The sequence below is a fragment of the Oncorhynchus masou genome, chromosome 26, assembly GCF_036934945.1.
Source record: "Oncorhynchus masou masou isolate Uvic2021 chromosome 26, UVic_Omas_1.1, whole genome shotgun sequence".
Classification (NCBI taxonomy): Eukaryota; Metazoa; Chordata; class Actinopteri; order Salmoniformes; family Salmonidae; genus Oncorhynchus; species Oncorhynchus masou.
This window is the reverse complement of record NC_088237.1, coordinates 17,866,630-17,882,878: the sequence shown is the minus strand read 5'-3', so window position 1 is coordinate 17,882,878 and position 16,249 is coordinate 17,866,630. Positions and strand designations below refer to the sequence as shown.

General features: G+C 43.8%; 1 protein-coding gene across 11 annotated transcripts in view; it reads right to left on the bottom strand.

Moving 5' to 3' along the window:
- Nucleotides 1–11,127, bottom strand: part of LOC135514923 (myotubularin-related protein 5-like) — an 80,015-nt gene extending 68,888 nt beyond the window's left edge. For all 11 annotated transcript variants that reach the window (XM_064938651.1, XM_064938658.1, XM_064938653.1 and 8 more), the window contains exon 1: nucleotides 10,904–11,127. In XM_064938651.1, the coding sequence (XP_064794723.1) occupies nucleotides 10,904–10,958 (55 nt within the window). In that variant the 5' untranslated portion in view covers nucleotides 10,959–11,127. The remainder of the gene's footprint in view (nucleotides 1–10,903) is intronic.
- Between the last annotated feature and the right edge of the window lie 5,122 nt (nucleotides 11,128–16,249).

Here is a 16,249-nt window from a genome sequence, read left to right as displayed (position 1 = left end):
CTCAAAACACATAACACAAAATTATATAATTTTCAAGCCCATCACCACACCCACTCTGACACAGTCCTCTCTCTTTAACGTGTGAGCCAGCCAGCCAGCGGTGTAATACGAATGAGGGTGCGGGTGAGTCACTCTCTCTGATGAAAAGCAGCAGTGCAGGCCCAGACCCAGGCCTCTACTTGGTTCAGACATTGGGTGGGATGCACAATGTGACTGGTCACTGGAGAGTATGGCAATAAATAAATCAATAGGATCCAAATCTCTAAATTTTGTCATTTTCTGAATTTGGAAATAGAAGACACCAGGGAAAAAACTTCACTATGCAAAGAAAGATAAACCCAATCCATTTAAAGTGATCTCCAGTAGCAACCAACACTGGCTTGCAGACAGACCAGAAGGGGGAAACCGCCATCGCCATGGTTAACCTCGCCATGGTGACCGTGAGGGTCATTTTCTTTGTGCAACAAAAAAAAAACTCAAACTCACATCCTTCCTGCTAAACTTACACCCCCCCTCCAAACAAAAATGCAGGCTTTCAAGGAGAGGAAATACTAAATTCTGAGAGAGAGGCTGTGTCCCAAATGGCACCCTATGTAGGCTACCCGAAATGCACGTCCTGGTCAAAAAGCAGTGCACTACATAGAGAATATGGTACCATTCAGACAAGAGAGATGTGACCAACAAGTCTTCGCTTTAACATTTCCCTTTTTGTTTTGCAGCAAAACAGTCAAGGACACTATTCACTTCCAAATATGGTCGACTGATAAACATAACTCACTTCCTTTGCGCTCGTCTCAGAGGTCTTCTCCTCCTACTCTACTACTTTCTGGCCATGACCACACACACACGGGTGAACTTTCCAGTGAATCTTAGCACTGTGAAATTAGTTTGATATTAGAAAAAAGGTCTGACAACTAAGTGCCTGTTCTGTATCAGACTTCTCCATTTGAGCCCCTGTCTTTTCTACATTACCGGTATGCATATACAACAGCCTACAGTATCTTCCCGCCCTGTCTCAAAGCCCTTAGAGCCCTGGTCTAGAAAGAGTGTTTTGGCTTTAACTTATCTTGGACAGGGTCAGGTTAAGGGATCAAGGAGAACTGATCTAACAACAGTTCATAAGCATCACATTCCTTGTGGAGCATGACACACACACACATTGCACTACTCACACTCTTGGCCAGATAGCACACAGTCTGTTATGTTGGCAACTCTAGTTAAGTAGTTTGTCACCTATCACATTCACATCACAGCTGTATGCAGACAGACTAGGGGGAAAGGATCCAAATATCTCCAACTTTAATCAGTGGCACTCTTCAGCATGTTAGCGCAATGCTATGCTAATAGAATATCCTACTTTTGAGGCCTGTAGTGGTCAATGACTTCTAGAGCAGGGATCATCAACTAGGCTAGGGCGGTATACCGTACATAGACACTCTATACCGAGGTATTTTGAAAAAGTGACGAGAGGGTTGTTCAATCTCTCTTTGAAGTTTAATACATTTGAATATTTGTTGGTGCGATTTGTAAATGAGTGTTGGAGTGTGCCCCTGGCTATCTGTAAATTTAAAAAACAAGAACATCTTAACAGAGAGACTATGAGGAGAGCTGTTACACAGGGCATTGACCATGGAGATGGACCACAACAGACAGAAGGCCTGACCATGCAGTAGTCTCCCAATGATCTCCTCTGAGTGGGACAGGGGTGGGTAGCTCAGGAAATTAAAACAATAGATTTACAGCAATCAAACTTATCAAAACCCTCTCCCAACACTTCACTTAGAGCAAGTAAACTGAGGGATAGTAGATTCACTCACTAGGGCTGGGAATTGCCAGGGACCTCACAATACGATATTATCACTAAATAGGTGCCAATACGATATGGATTGCAATTCTCACTATTCTATTGTATTAAGATCTACGATGTGAAGTCGTTTGTGGTGACCAAGGGCACGATATGGCATCCATAACAATATTGCGATATGTAACTATCGATTTTTTTCCTCCATCACTATCGCTTCCCCTATGCCCGTCTTCCCCTTAACCAGCTCCCCAGGTACTAGTGTCTACCTCCCATGGCCATCCTAGTAGCTATCCTAGTAGCTATCCCATCTAAAAGTATCGTCCTAACCCCACACCATCCATCACACCCAGAACTTAGGAGTCTATCTCCAAGGTGTCAAAATGTCACGCTGTTACATTTGCTCTTCAGCTGGCCGACATAGGAGAGGCAGTTGATGATATAGCCATAGAGTTTCTAAACCCAGAGGCGCAACAACGCGAGACTTCCGGGAACGCTTGCGAAACAGACCAAGCAGACCGGCCGGGATTTGGGAAGTCAATGGGAGAAGTGAAAGACTATTTGTTATTAGTCAATTGTCTCGAAATCTAAAAAGGCACAATCTAGATGAAAAGATTTGGCATGGGTCACAAGATCCTCTAAAGGTTCTTTCTACAGCTGCTCCATCGAGAACATCCTGACTGGTTGCGTCACTGCCTGGTATGGCAACTGCTCTGCATCTGACCGTAAGGCACTACAGAGGGTAGTGCAAACGGCCCAGTACATCACTGGGTCCAAGCTTCCAGCCATCCAGGACATATATAATAGGCGGTGTCAGAGGAAAGTCCATAAAATTGTCAGAGACTCCAGTCACGCAAGTCATAGACAGTTTTCCCTGCTACCGCACGACAATTGGTACCGGAGCGCCAAGTCTACACCTAAGCCACTAGACTGCTGAACAATTAGTAAAATTGACACCAGACAATTTACATTGACACACCCTCCCTTCTGTACACTGCTGCTACTCGCTGTTTGTTATCTATGCGTATTCACTTCACCCCCACCTACATGTACAAATTACCTTAACTAACCTGTACCAGTACCCCCCTGTATATAGCATCGTTATTGTAGTTCTTATCGTGTTACTTTTTATTTTAGTCCACTTGGTAAATATTTTCTTAACTCTTCTTGAACTGCACTGTGGGTTAAGGGCTTGTAAGTAAGCATTTAACGGTAGTCTACACTTGTTGTATTCGGCACATATGATAAATAAAGTTTGATTTGATTAGATTCAAGCCAATGTCACTTCAGTCTCATTTAAAACACCAGATTCACTTAAAAAGGCACATCTCAATAGGTGGTCCAGGTAAGTTATGACATAGCACAAGTGGTGGGGGTGGGCCTTTCCTCTTTTGTTCCTATAATGTTCCACAATCAAGGCAGGAGGCTGATGACATCACAACTTTCACCAGACCAACTCCTTGAATGCCCTACTCCATGAACTTTTGCTCAAAACATTATTTTACCCTTTACTGTGTGTACATTACTATATTTAGAATTGGGGTATCGCTTTTCAACATTAAAATAGTTGGGTTTTTTGGTTGTTTTTTTATTTTATTTTTATTTTTTAAATCGCTGTAGGATGCCTATCAAAATCACACTTTAATAGAAAAACCACAGAATGTGATGCAAGTCCAACAGGAGACCAATTGAGGTCGGTGAAAAATCGGAGAAATGATTTTTAGGTGTAATTACACTTTAATTCAAGTGTGCACCTAGCAAGAGGCTGTTCAGCTACGTTTTTGTAACACACATTGGACGGAAGTTTGCAAACCAAATACCCACTGGATTGATGAAAATAATCATGATATTTTGACAGTTAAGCCATAGCCTACTTTTTAGTTAACATTTAATTGAGAAGGTTTTTTGGGAAAGCCTTTCCATCTGCCAGAAGACAACGGCTACAGAAAGTGGTAACACCCATACACAGACAGTGGCATTCTCGTTTGCCCTTCAAAAAGTTGCAGGAAATACAAATCACTGATGAATTCTGTTACGATAAAGTTGGGCATAAACTTGGCCAAAATAATTGTTCAATACATATGGTTAAATTCCGATTTAACGCCGGAATTCTATAACAGGCAGTATCAGAGGAAGGCTCTAAAAATTGTCAGACTCCAGCCACCCAAGTCAGACTGTCTAGGACCAAAAGGGTCCTGAACTGCTTCTACCCCCAAGCCATAAGAGTGCTGAACAGTTCATCAAATGGCTACCTAGACTATTTGCATTGACCCCCTTTTTTCTGCACCGACTCTCTTGCACTGGCTCTAAGCACACTCACTGGACTACACACACACACACACGCTGCTACTCAGTTTATTATGTAGCCTGATTGCCTAGTCCCTTTTACACCTACCTACATGTACATATTACATCAGCTACCTGGTACCCTTGCACCAGTACTCCTTGTATATAGCCTCGTTATTGTGATTTCATTGTGTTACAATTTCCTTTTTTTATTTAGCTAATTGTTATTTTTAACTCTGCATTGTTGGGAAAGGGCTCTTAAGTAAACATTAGCCGATACCACAAGCATTTCGCTACACTCGCATTAACATCTGCTAACCATGTGTATGTGACAAATAAAATTTGATTTGATATTCGGCGCATGTGACAAATAAAATTAGATTCTGACTCCGCATAGCTGGCTATGTGAAATGTGATCGATAATTAATGTGCCAGAAAACAATAATTTGGCTAATTGGGTTGACTCATCGTTACCACTTACATTACATGGGGATGTGCAAATTCACGAGCATCATGCGCTCTCCCTCCCCTGTGTGAAGAAATTTGACTACAACCAAACAATGCACACAAATTGTACCGGGAGGCGAGAGAGAAAACAGACTGCATTTCCCTGTCATAGCCCACTTTGTGACTTCATTCTAGCAGATGGCTTGATGGACTAGCCAATTGAAACTTAAATGAAAAGTAGCCTACTAATACAAAGGCAACAGTGAACAGGTCGTCCCCCACGAATGATGCAGCGTTCCCCTTTGGGGCAATCATAGAGATTTGTTATTTACCAAATTACAAAGGCAAGACGCTTTAGAGACAAAGGTCTCTCGGTGAGACCTTTGTCGATAGATGCCACATATCATGTTTGGTGCAGATCGGTCATCAGGTGACAGAAGAGTAGCAATGTGTTTTTCAAGAAATTCTGGGGACACTGACAATGAAGTTGAAAAAGTAGGTGGCTGAAAATGCGTCTGTAACCGGCTGATTAGCCGCCGGCCGGCGCTAATAGAAAAAACTGCCTAGTAGACAGACAGGTACAGAGACAAAGAGAAAAGAGCCAGTGGACCACACTTTGAGGAACACAGACATTTGCATATTAACAAACAATCTTATCTGGAGTGACCTACAAGGACAGGTGCATACCAAAAACAACCAGGTTGGTGGGGTGAACAACACACAGCAATAATCTGGAACACAGAAATCAAACAGCTTTCCCTGAGAGAGGGGAGGGAGTGGGGTTGACAACTGTATTTAAAAAAAAAAAAAATACATTTTAAATATACAAATTCTAATATATATATATATATTTTTTTTTACTTCCATTCACTTGAAATAAATAACCATCCAATCAGGAGCAACTTTTTCCGGCCCAGGACCAATCAGTATTGCTTCCTGTCCCTTTCAACCAATCAGATGATGTGTGCGGGACTGGGCGAAACACAATGGGACACCAGATTATAATTCCTTTCTTTGATGGCGATGATGAAGGGGAGGTGGTCTTGATCATAGATAATCTAGTCCCACCGCTGATATACCCTGGGGGGGATTGGAACAATTACTCCTCTAATCCCAGGCTGACTGGGAACAGGATTGCCCCAGTCCTGCCCTGAGGGGTAACAGCAGGAGGAAAAGGGTGAGGGGGATAAATTCTCAAAATTCCATGGAAGACCATCAAAGCAAAGCAGGGCTGGGAATTGCCAGGGACCTCACAATAGAATATTATCACGATATTTAGGTGCCAATACAATATGTATTGCGATTCTCATGATTGTCTCCCTAATTAAAATGAAGATTGAGTACAAGCCATGAAGGAAAAAATACTTTAGTATTGGAGCCTACTATCACACAAATGATATTTACAAAACAATAAGATGCATCGTAAAATAATATCCCGATATGTAACTGTATCAATTTTTATCCCCATCACTAGCTTCTAGAAGTGGGTCACTGAGGGCAGGCTGCAGGGCCCTGGGGCACTCGTCTGCCTCCTGAATAAGGAGCATTCATTACAGCAGACAGACGGCAATGAAACAGCCACACGCACACACAGCCCTGGGCTGGGGCAGGGACATAAACAAAAGTCCCTCACTATAAGAGCAGTAGGCTTACATCCAGGTCAGAGCAGGGACCAGAGTCACATCATGTCTGCAGGGAGAGAAGTATCCGGCGCAAGCCCTGAGAGAGACCAGACCAGCCAGTATTCAGTGTAGCTCCACACGGAGACAAGCAGTGTCTGTTTACAGCCTAACAGACACGGAGACGGTAACGTTACCATGGCATGACGAGTCCCATGGTAGAAACATTCCGACACACACACCACACTCACAGCTCTGTCCCCCTTCCAGCAGCACCCCCGTCCCCTATGAAAGACAGATTGTGAGGTCTATTTCTGGAGGTACTGAGTGGCTGCAGCCTGGCCTGCTCTGGAACCAGGGAGGAAGTGGTAGCCCACAGATCGAGAAGAGAGGAGTGCTGGCAAGCTCTCGCCTTCTCCCTCGCTCGTGTCCTTTTCCGCTGCATTGGTTGTTGTGGTGTTTCAGTCTCACTCTGGCGCTCTTCAAATGTAAAGCAGATTCAAATTGTCCAGCAAAACGTAGGCATATCTATTAGAGGTCGACCGATGATTTTTCAACGCCGATACCGATTATTGGAGGACCAAAAAGGCCGATACCGATTAAAATCGGCTGATTTTTATTTATTTATTTGTAATAATGACAATTACAACAATACTGAATGAACACTTATTTTAACTTAATATAATACATCAATAAAATAAATTTAGCCTGAAGTAAATAATGAAACATGTTCAATTTGGTTTAAATAATGCAAAAACCGTGTTGGAGAAGAAAGTAAAAGTGCAATATGTGCCGTGTAAGAAAGCTAATGTTTCAGTTCCTTGCTCAGAACATGAGAACATATGAAAGCTGGTGGTTCCTTTTAACATGAGTCTTCAATATTCCCAGGTAAGAATTTTTAGGTTGTAGTTATTATAGGAATTATAGGACTATTTCTCTCTATACCATTTGTATTTCATTAACCTTTGACTATTGGATGTTCTTATAGGCACTTTAGTATTGCCAGTGTAACAGTATAGCTTCCGTCCCTCTCCTCCCTGGGCTCGAACCAGCAACACAACGACAACAGCCACCATCGAAGCAGCGTTACCCATGCAGAGCAAAGGGAACAACTACTAGAAGGCTCAGAGTGAGTGACGTTTGAAACGCTATTAGCGCGCGCTAACTAGCTAGCCATTTCACTTCGGTTACACCAACCTCATCTCGGGAGTTGATAGGCTTGAAGTCATAAACAGCGCAATGCTTGACGCACAACGAAGAGCTGCTGGCAAAACGTACAAAAGTGCTGTTTGAATTCATGTTTACGCGCCTGCTTCTGCCTACCACCACTCAGTCAGATACTTTGATACTTGTATGCTCAGTCAGATTATATGCAACGCAGGACACGCTAGATAATATCTAGTAATATCATCAACCATGTGTAGTTAACTAGTGATTATGATTGATTGATTTTTTTATAAGATAAGTTTAATGCTAGCTAGCAACTTACCTTGGCTTACTGCATTCACATAACAGGCAGTCTCCTTGTGGAGTGCAACGAGAGAGAGACAGGTAGATATTGCGTTGGACTAGTTAACTGTAATGTTGCAAGATTGTATCCCCGAGCTGACAATGTGAAAATCTGTTGTTCTGCCCCTGAACGAGGCAGTTAACCCACCATTCCTGGGCTGTCATTGAAAATAAGAATGTGTTCTTAACTTGCCTAGTTAAATAAAGGTATACAATTTAATTAAAATGGCAAATCGGCGCCCAAAAATACAGATTTCCGATTATGAAAACTTGAAATCGGCCATTCCGATTAATCGGTTGACCTCTAATATCTATGCACCTGACCTAAAGAAGCAGTGGGTGAATCTCCTGTATGTCAATGACAAGAATGCTGCTCACCTATCGCTAATAGGTATTTCGTATTATAATGAATTGGACACAACATTACAGTAGGTGGCATTCTTCATGCTTCTCTATATAGATCTGTTTACCTCTAGCTCTTGTAAAAAGGGAGCAGAGGCACAGTGCTGAGCTCTGGTCCAGACTCTCTCACAATGCCAGAGCTGTCACTCCTGGGTGAAAAACAACTGCTGTGCATTCTGTCTAGTCCCCCACTTCTGCATACACAAACAGTAACACTCCTCCAGCTGCCTGGGAGGGAGGTAGAAAAGAAGGGGTCAGAACGGAGAGCAGTGTGTGTTGCGGCTGATCATGAAATGAGGCCATTGGCTTCTACAAAATTAACGACAACTCCCCACCCACATGAGAACACACACACACCCCCTCCACCCCCATTCTCCCAGTTTTCATAGAACACAAAACACACAGAGGGACAATCTGGATTCTCGCTCTCAACACGTCTCCCAAGGGTCCGCTCTCCTATTTCCTGTTTGGGCCGGGAGCACCGCGAACGGAGCATTTGATTCGCCACAGTGTTCTCAGCACAAAAGGGGAGACAGCAGTCAAAACAGAGCTACACAAGAAACACCAGTCAGGCTGACCACACCCTGGCCACAGACCGGCCATCTTGGCTCCCCATGTGAAGTCTATCTGATCGATGAGAGTTTGGGTTGAGCACAATTATCAGGCAACCTGACACCTTAGTGACTAATGGAGGGTGTGAATGGGAGCTGCAGGCAGCAGTCATTAAGGCAGGGACGTGCCCTACAACCACAACATTGACTGCAAACAGTACAGTAGCAAAGCCTGCCCCACTGGGTGCAGAGAGGTTTTGTTCCTCTGGATATCCTCTTCAAATAATTCAACTGATGAATGCTTTACATTGTACACTGTCGACTCTAATTCTAAGCGTGGTCACATACAAGTAAAGGATGGGTGTTTGCAGGTAAAAGCTTTTCTCCATCACTGAATATTATGTTGATGATGTAATCACCCAGGAAGCATCTTCTCTAGAAATACAGTGATGTTTCAACAACTCAAGTCTGTGGAATAAACTTACAGAAACACAGATGAGCTCACACCCCCAAACTGTTAGTCAGCAGTTGTGAAACATTCCAGGCCTGTGTGTGTGTGCACGTCAGTCAAAACACAGATGAAGCAACACCTCCACACCTGTGCATTCAGGACAGGCAGGCTGCAGCTCTGTCAAAATGTCAGGGAGCACCAAGCTCTCTCTGGCATGTGAGAATGATGTCAGAAGACAATGTCATTGCCCCTGGGAGCATGCATCAGCCTAACAGAATAAAGAGTATCAAATTGTAGTATCGATCTGATTGCAGAAGAGTGGGTAGCCACTTTAGGTAATGAGTATGGAGTCAGTGTTCAGGAACAGGGGGTAAGACTAAAATAAGCTGGTGTTGTTGAAAAGTAAAATGCATACTTTAAAGAATAAAATGTCAGATGCATATGTTGCAGCAAGTGATTTACTATGCATGTATTTATTATGCATTTGGCTGCTGTAAAAGGGTTTCAACTACAGACAAATCATCCCTGAGTCTTGTTTTTTTATTGGGTACGGAGGCCTCGTTCCTCCTTGATCGCCTCAGCGCTTGGGGTTTTTAATGTCTGCTTCCCAGATGCTTTACAGGCCTAGTCTGCATTCAGCAGCAAGAACAGCAGGGTAGATACAGGAAGGAGAGACATTCTGCAGTGTGCAACGTCCACATTATAACATCCTGCCGCTGAACCTTGCAGGGATTGTCCCCCTTCAAAACAGACATGCATTAAAATGTATGCAAAGAAAATCAAAATGTTCATTGTCCAACCTCAACTTTCCAACAAAAGAAATAAGTACACAAGCCAGTTCTTGCTTGATTTTAGACGCTGAGAACTTGTCATGCTACGATGTTTCTGCATGCTCCATCTAAATAAGTAATAAACAGAATCCATTCTATAAATAAAATACGTTACAAGTTTCCAACTAGCTTAATATATTCATCGGATAAGGCGGCTTTAATATTTCATGGTGAACAGGCCATTATACCGCACAGATCTAGGACACCGCACAAACCGGGGGGAGCGTCAGATAACGGTCCCAAACGCTCAGCGTCCGAAACACAACAGGAAGAAAACTGAGCATCTACGGGGCTCGGTTCAAGTGGCTTGGGGAGGGGCAAAGCCATCTAGGTTAGTCCACAAACAAAAACAGACAAAGAAAACAACAATACTTCCATTTCTAAACCATACGTTAGTTGTTCACAAGAATAGTACGCTTTTATCAAGCAAGCTTCTCAGAAAGCTTCTCAGAATGACCAGTTAGTCCTTATAATTTCGACCGCATCATGTAAGATCTCGACACGAATGTGTGACGTTTGCTTTACTAGGTAATTCCTGTTAGCTTGGCGAGAGGTGACAGAAAATGGTTTCGCTTTAGTTAAATAACAAGTTGGTTTAATAAACCCATATTAGCTAGAAATCTACTCCAACGCCGCCAAACATGTCGTTAGCTAGCAAGCTAACAAGTATCCTCTACCAAGCTTATTTGCTTGCAAGTTCACTTAAGTTATTAGTTAGCTAGATATGACTATGAAAATTATGCATGACATAAAATAAAATGAACTCTTTCCTCGTGGTTTGAAATGACACCAGACGGCGGGCTAATCTCGAGAGGCCTTTGACATCCGCGATTTGTAGTTCAGTACCCTGCCGGATAAGACACCCCACAACTGTGGGACGCCGTTTTGTCCCGGCCCGTCCCCGCCTCCCTTTCCTCCGCCTCCCCATGTTTACCAGGGCTGAACCGCGGCTAATACGCCAGTATTAGCTAGCTAGCACTTAGGAAAATAGCTAGCCCAAAACTCACCTCTCTTATCGAGGTCGTAACCGACCACCACGAAGTAGTCGGCGAGCCTGGCCATCTCGGAGTTCACGGAGACAGGCCTTTATTGCTGTATCCTTTCCCTTTACCGTCGATATTCCATTCACATTCTGTTGGCGAAAGACACATCACGGGCGACAGAAGCATCCTTCCTGCTGTATCCTGCCGCCATACCGTCAGTATGTCTTGCGCTGACAGCGGAGTGTGATGATTCTGCGCACTGGGTTACAGGGAGCGGCGCATGGCAAGAATGTCCCACAACGTCTCATTAATGTAGTTGGCTGTTCATCCCTTGTAAAAAACTAAACCACTGTTGCCTAGAAATGCAGCACATTGTTAGCTAGATGCTGACAATTATCTTACTGAAAACATGCACTATATGCGGTAGAATGATTATGAACAATTAGTGTATTTAGCATGCATCAATGACATCTTGGCTACAGGGCATGGTACACTTGGGAAACCTTATGTAGTCTATCAATGCACATCAACATATCAAATAAACACGTTGAATCAAGTCTTTGACAGCTCAAATTGACTTTTTACAGTGAAAATGACAAAACTGTATCATAACCTTTCTGTGCACTCAACATCAATATATTGGTTATCTAAAATAGAGACCATATCTTCCTCATATCTGTCACAAGTGTTCCCCAGCCTGCATGTCATTGCTGAAATACTCTGGAATCAGAGCGTCTGCCAGAACTGATCAGAGGACAGCCCACAGGAATGCCTGCTTTTGCAGTGTGTGTGGTCAAAACAGATGGTAGCCCATATAGTTGAAATGTAACGTAGACCTATACAGAAAATAATCGGAATTAAATAGGATTTATACATTTTCAGTGTTACACAGTATGCTTGCTTCAACTTGCCTCATGCCTCATAATGAACAAAGAGCAACATTGTCACAACGTTGCAGTGATTTTGCAATACCGTTAGGTGATAGGGAGGTTGAGGGCAGATGACATTTATCCATCCTCTGAAACAGAGGCCCAGTTCCGTGCGGCCTGCTGTCCTTGGCTGCTGACATCGTAACGCCACTGAGAAAATCCCAACACTTCCTGCACTGTGACCTTTGAACCAAAGTACCTATCACCTCGGGATTAAAAACCAGGCATGGCTCTTAAGCATTTTTGTCTTTTGTTTTTGTTCTGTATAGCCTTCTCTCCTTCTCCCAGAGGATTGGTATCCCCCCTTGACTTAGAATGATAGACTGTCGCTGTGGGTGGTTGGCAAGAAAATGTATGTCAAGAAACACCCCCTATACCTTCCCCCTTCAGTGAGCACAGTGTCAACCCAATAGCATATACTGTAGATAAATCATTGTTGACAATAGAGTGATGCTATTTCCCTATGCCTGTAGTGAGTCAGGTCAAGGGGGATGGTCTATGCTTCTTACAGCTGATAAGACACATGGCCTTGAACTTCACTTGACGAACTGCCAGTAGGGAGGGAAACACACAAGATCCATCTCCTTGGCTTTCCTGGTTGAGCACTAGGCAGCAATATTCACTGCCCTGTTAACTGCAGTATATAAAGGTGTTCTAGATTTACAAGCATTTCGCTACACTCGCATTAACATCTGCTAACCATGTGTATGTGACAAAATTTGATTTGATTTGATACAGAAAGACCTGAGAGAACGACCTAGAGCCTTCTGGCCTTAGTTACAATGGATACACTGATCAAGTTCCCCCACAATGCCTTGAGAAAGACAAATCAAATCAAACCTTATAGTGAAATGCTTACATACAAGCCCTTAACCAACAATTCATTTTAAGAAAAATAAGTGTTAAGTTAAAAATAGATAAGTAAACATTTAAAATTAAAGTAACAAATAATTAAAGAGCAGCAATAAAATAACAATAGAGAGACTATATACGGGGGTACCAGTACAGAGTCAATGTGCGGGGGCACCGGTTGGTTGAGGTAATTGAGGTAATATGTACATGTAGGTAGAGTTAAAGTGACTATGCATAGATAATAAACAGAGAGTAGCAGCAGCGTAAAAGTGTATGGGGAGGGGCAATGCAAATAGGCTGGGTAGCCATTTGATTAGCTGTTAAGGAGTCTAATGGCTTGGGGGTAGAAGTTGTTAGGAAGTCTTTTGGACCTAGACTTGGTGCTCCGGTACCGCTTGCCATGCGGTAGCAGAGAGACCAGTCTATGACTAGGGTGACTGGAGTCTTTGACAAATTTTAGGCCCTTCCTCTGACACCGCCTGGCATAGAGGTCCTGGATGGCAGGAAGCTTGCTCCCAGTGATGTACTGTCAAAGACTCCAGCCACTCTAGTCATAGACTGTTCTCTCTGCTACCACATGGCAAGCGGTACCGGAGTGCCAAGTCTAGGTCCAAAAGACTCCTTAACACTACCCTACTCTCTGCTGTGCCTTGCGGTCAGAGGCCAAGCAGTTGCCATACCAGGTCGTGATGCAACCAGTCAGGATGCAATTGAAGGTGCAGCTGTATAACTTTGAGGATCTGAAAGCCCATGCCAAATGGTCCAAATTTTCAGTCTCCTGAGGGGGAATAGGCTTTGTCGTGCCCTCTTCATGACTGTCTTGGTGTGTTTGGACCATGATAGTTTGTTGTTGATGTGGACATCAAGGAACTTGAAGCTCTCAACCTGCTCCACTACAGCACCATCGATGAGAATGGGGGTGTACTCAAACCTCCTTTTCCTGTAGTTCAAACTAATGAAGTCTTCCCTTGCAGCTGTTTCATCTCCATGTCCAGCTCCCCTCTGAAGACGACCCAGCCCAGCGCTGCTGACATTCCTGGTCCTTGTCACCGCTCGTGTGTCTCCCCTGTTAGGCGCATCCATGCCCTGCGTAGACATAGCACAGATAGCAAGATCTCAGACTGGCATGAGTGCATACACTGTTATTATGTAGTGTGTTGATAATATTACAAAGCAAAATGAATAAGTTAATATTGAGTTACACTTGAAAGCGCCACTAGCGTGGGAAAACTGACTTTTAAGCAGAGAGAATTGGCTATTGTATTTGTTCCTGATCTCAGTTCCTACATCGATTACTATTGTCACACAGAGAAAAAGACACACAGAGAGAGACAGCGACAGTGGGTCAGCTCCTCCTGTCACTGATTCTCTGTAACTCATGACACACAGCCCACTCAGAATGCAAAGAGAAGACCTGTCAGGCCGGATACGATGAGTCACCTGAGTTCCTGCCAACAAACCAACAGACAGGAAGTGGGTTGAAGGCCTCTTGCAAATCATAGCTCTCGTGGGGAATCCAGCGTTCAATTGCTCATCCTCTGAGATAAAGCAAGCGTGAAAATGTCCTTAATGAGGACAAGTAGCGATCAAAAGGTTTCACTTCCCCAAGTGTCTTAGACTGTATTGTATCTGACGATAGAAGTGAAAAGGGGAACTGTTTTATGATGTACTGGTAGTCTGGTAAATGTAAAAATCTGGTATCTATATACTGCAGTGCTCCCACTGTGGAAGGAAGAGGGGTAGTTCAGGATGTCAATCCAACTGACATCTATAGTGCTGCAATAATACAGAATGTTTCCTCTCAAGGAGGCAGATACCATCTAAGTATACATAAACACAATAGTAATTGAGCCTGATGTTTATCTGCCGTGGGAAGGCAGGCAGGTCAAGGCAGGCAGGGGTCGATAATCCAGAGTGGTGGGGCAAAGGTACAGGACTGAAGGCAGGCTCAGGCAGAGTGGTCAAGCAGGCGGGCTCAGAGTCGGGACAGGCAAGGGTCAAAACCAGGAGGGCGCAAAAGAGCGACTGGGGGGAAAAAGCAGGAGCTGAGCCAACCCGCTGGTTGACTTAACAAACAAGATGAACTGGCAACAGACAAACACAGGTATAAATACACAGGGGTTAATGGGGAAGATGGGCAACACCTGGAGGGGGGTGGAGACAATCACAATCACAAGGACAGGTGGTACAGATCAGAACAGAACAGGCCCTGATCCAGGCTGCAAGGCCCAGCCTCCTCGCTACTTCCCTAGGGTCAGAGATCCACAGAGCCCCCATGGTACCTAGGCGCCCGGAGCACGCACACACCCGCAGGCAATAGGAAATGTAGCAAAGGGCTTTGTGTACAGTAAACTTTATATTCCTGCTCTGTAACTATTATAGTTTTCACTCATAACATACAGAGAAGAAGCTTCAGGGCAGGTAGAGATGTCAGAGATGTCTCTCCTGAGCTCTCTGGTGTAAGAACTCTTCCGTTCATTTATTTAAAGTGAATTAAAGGTCACATGAATTTACTGTATCTAAAAAATACTATAAGCACGTTGTATTTTGAAAATCCCTGTCCATTCAAGGAGGTGAAACAGACTTAACCCCTGCCTATGGTCATTGCCAGGTCTGTAAGTAAATGTATTAATGAACCAAGCATGCCTCTGAGAGAATGCATGAAGTAGATTAACTGCAGTAGGTTTAACCTTATTTTATTCTACACTGAGTATACCAAACATTAGGAACACTTTACTGATATTGAGTTGCCCTTTTATCCTCAGAACAGCCTCAATTTATCCGGGTATGGATTCTACAAGATGTCGAAAGCGTTCCACAGGGATGCTGGCCCATGTTGACTCTAACGCTTCTCACAGTTGTGTCAAATTGGCTGGATGTCCTATGGGTGGTGGACCATTCTTGATACACACAGGAAACTATTGAATATGAAAAACCCAGCAGCGTTGCAGTTCTTGACACAAATCGGTGTGCCTAGCGCCTACACTCGTACCCATTCGAAAGCGCTTAATTGTTTTGTCTTGCCAATTGACCCGCTGAATGGCACACGCACACAATCCATGTCTCAATTGTCTCAAGGCTTAAATATCCTTCTTTAACCTGTCTCCTCTCCTTCATCTACACTGATTGAAGTGGATTTAACAAGTGACACCAATAAGGGATCATAGGTTTCACCTGGATTCACCTGGTCAGTCTATATCATTGAAAGAGCAGGTGTTCTTAATGTTTGTAAACTCGCTGTACATAGCCATGATACTATCATCAATCTTTTCTTTGTTTGGCTATTTGATACTGTGATCTCCTGTTCTCCTGCCGCCAGTTAAAAAGGGCCCAGTCAGGCGCTGTCAGTTCTGGAAGCACCACTATTGTCTGCCTCCACTGTCCCACCGAGCAACAAGCACCCCGTCTGTGCTATCATCTTTCACCACACAGAGGAGTGATCCCTCATTTGCCCATGAAATGGGCACACTGGGCCAAACCTTGACTCACTCAGGCCATCTCCTCCAACCCCCGTCACCTTCGGCCCCTCGCTGGTAACAAGAGCCATGCAAACAGAGAGATAGATGACTATCCACGCAAACACTCTTGG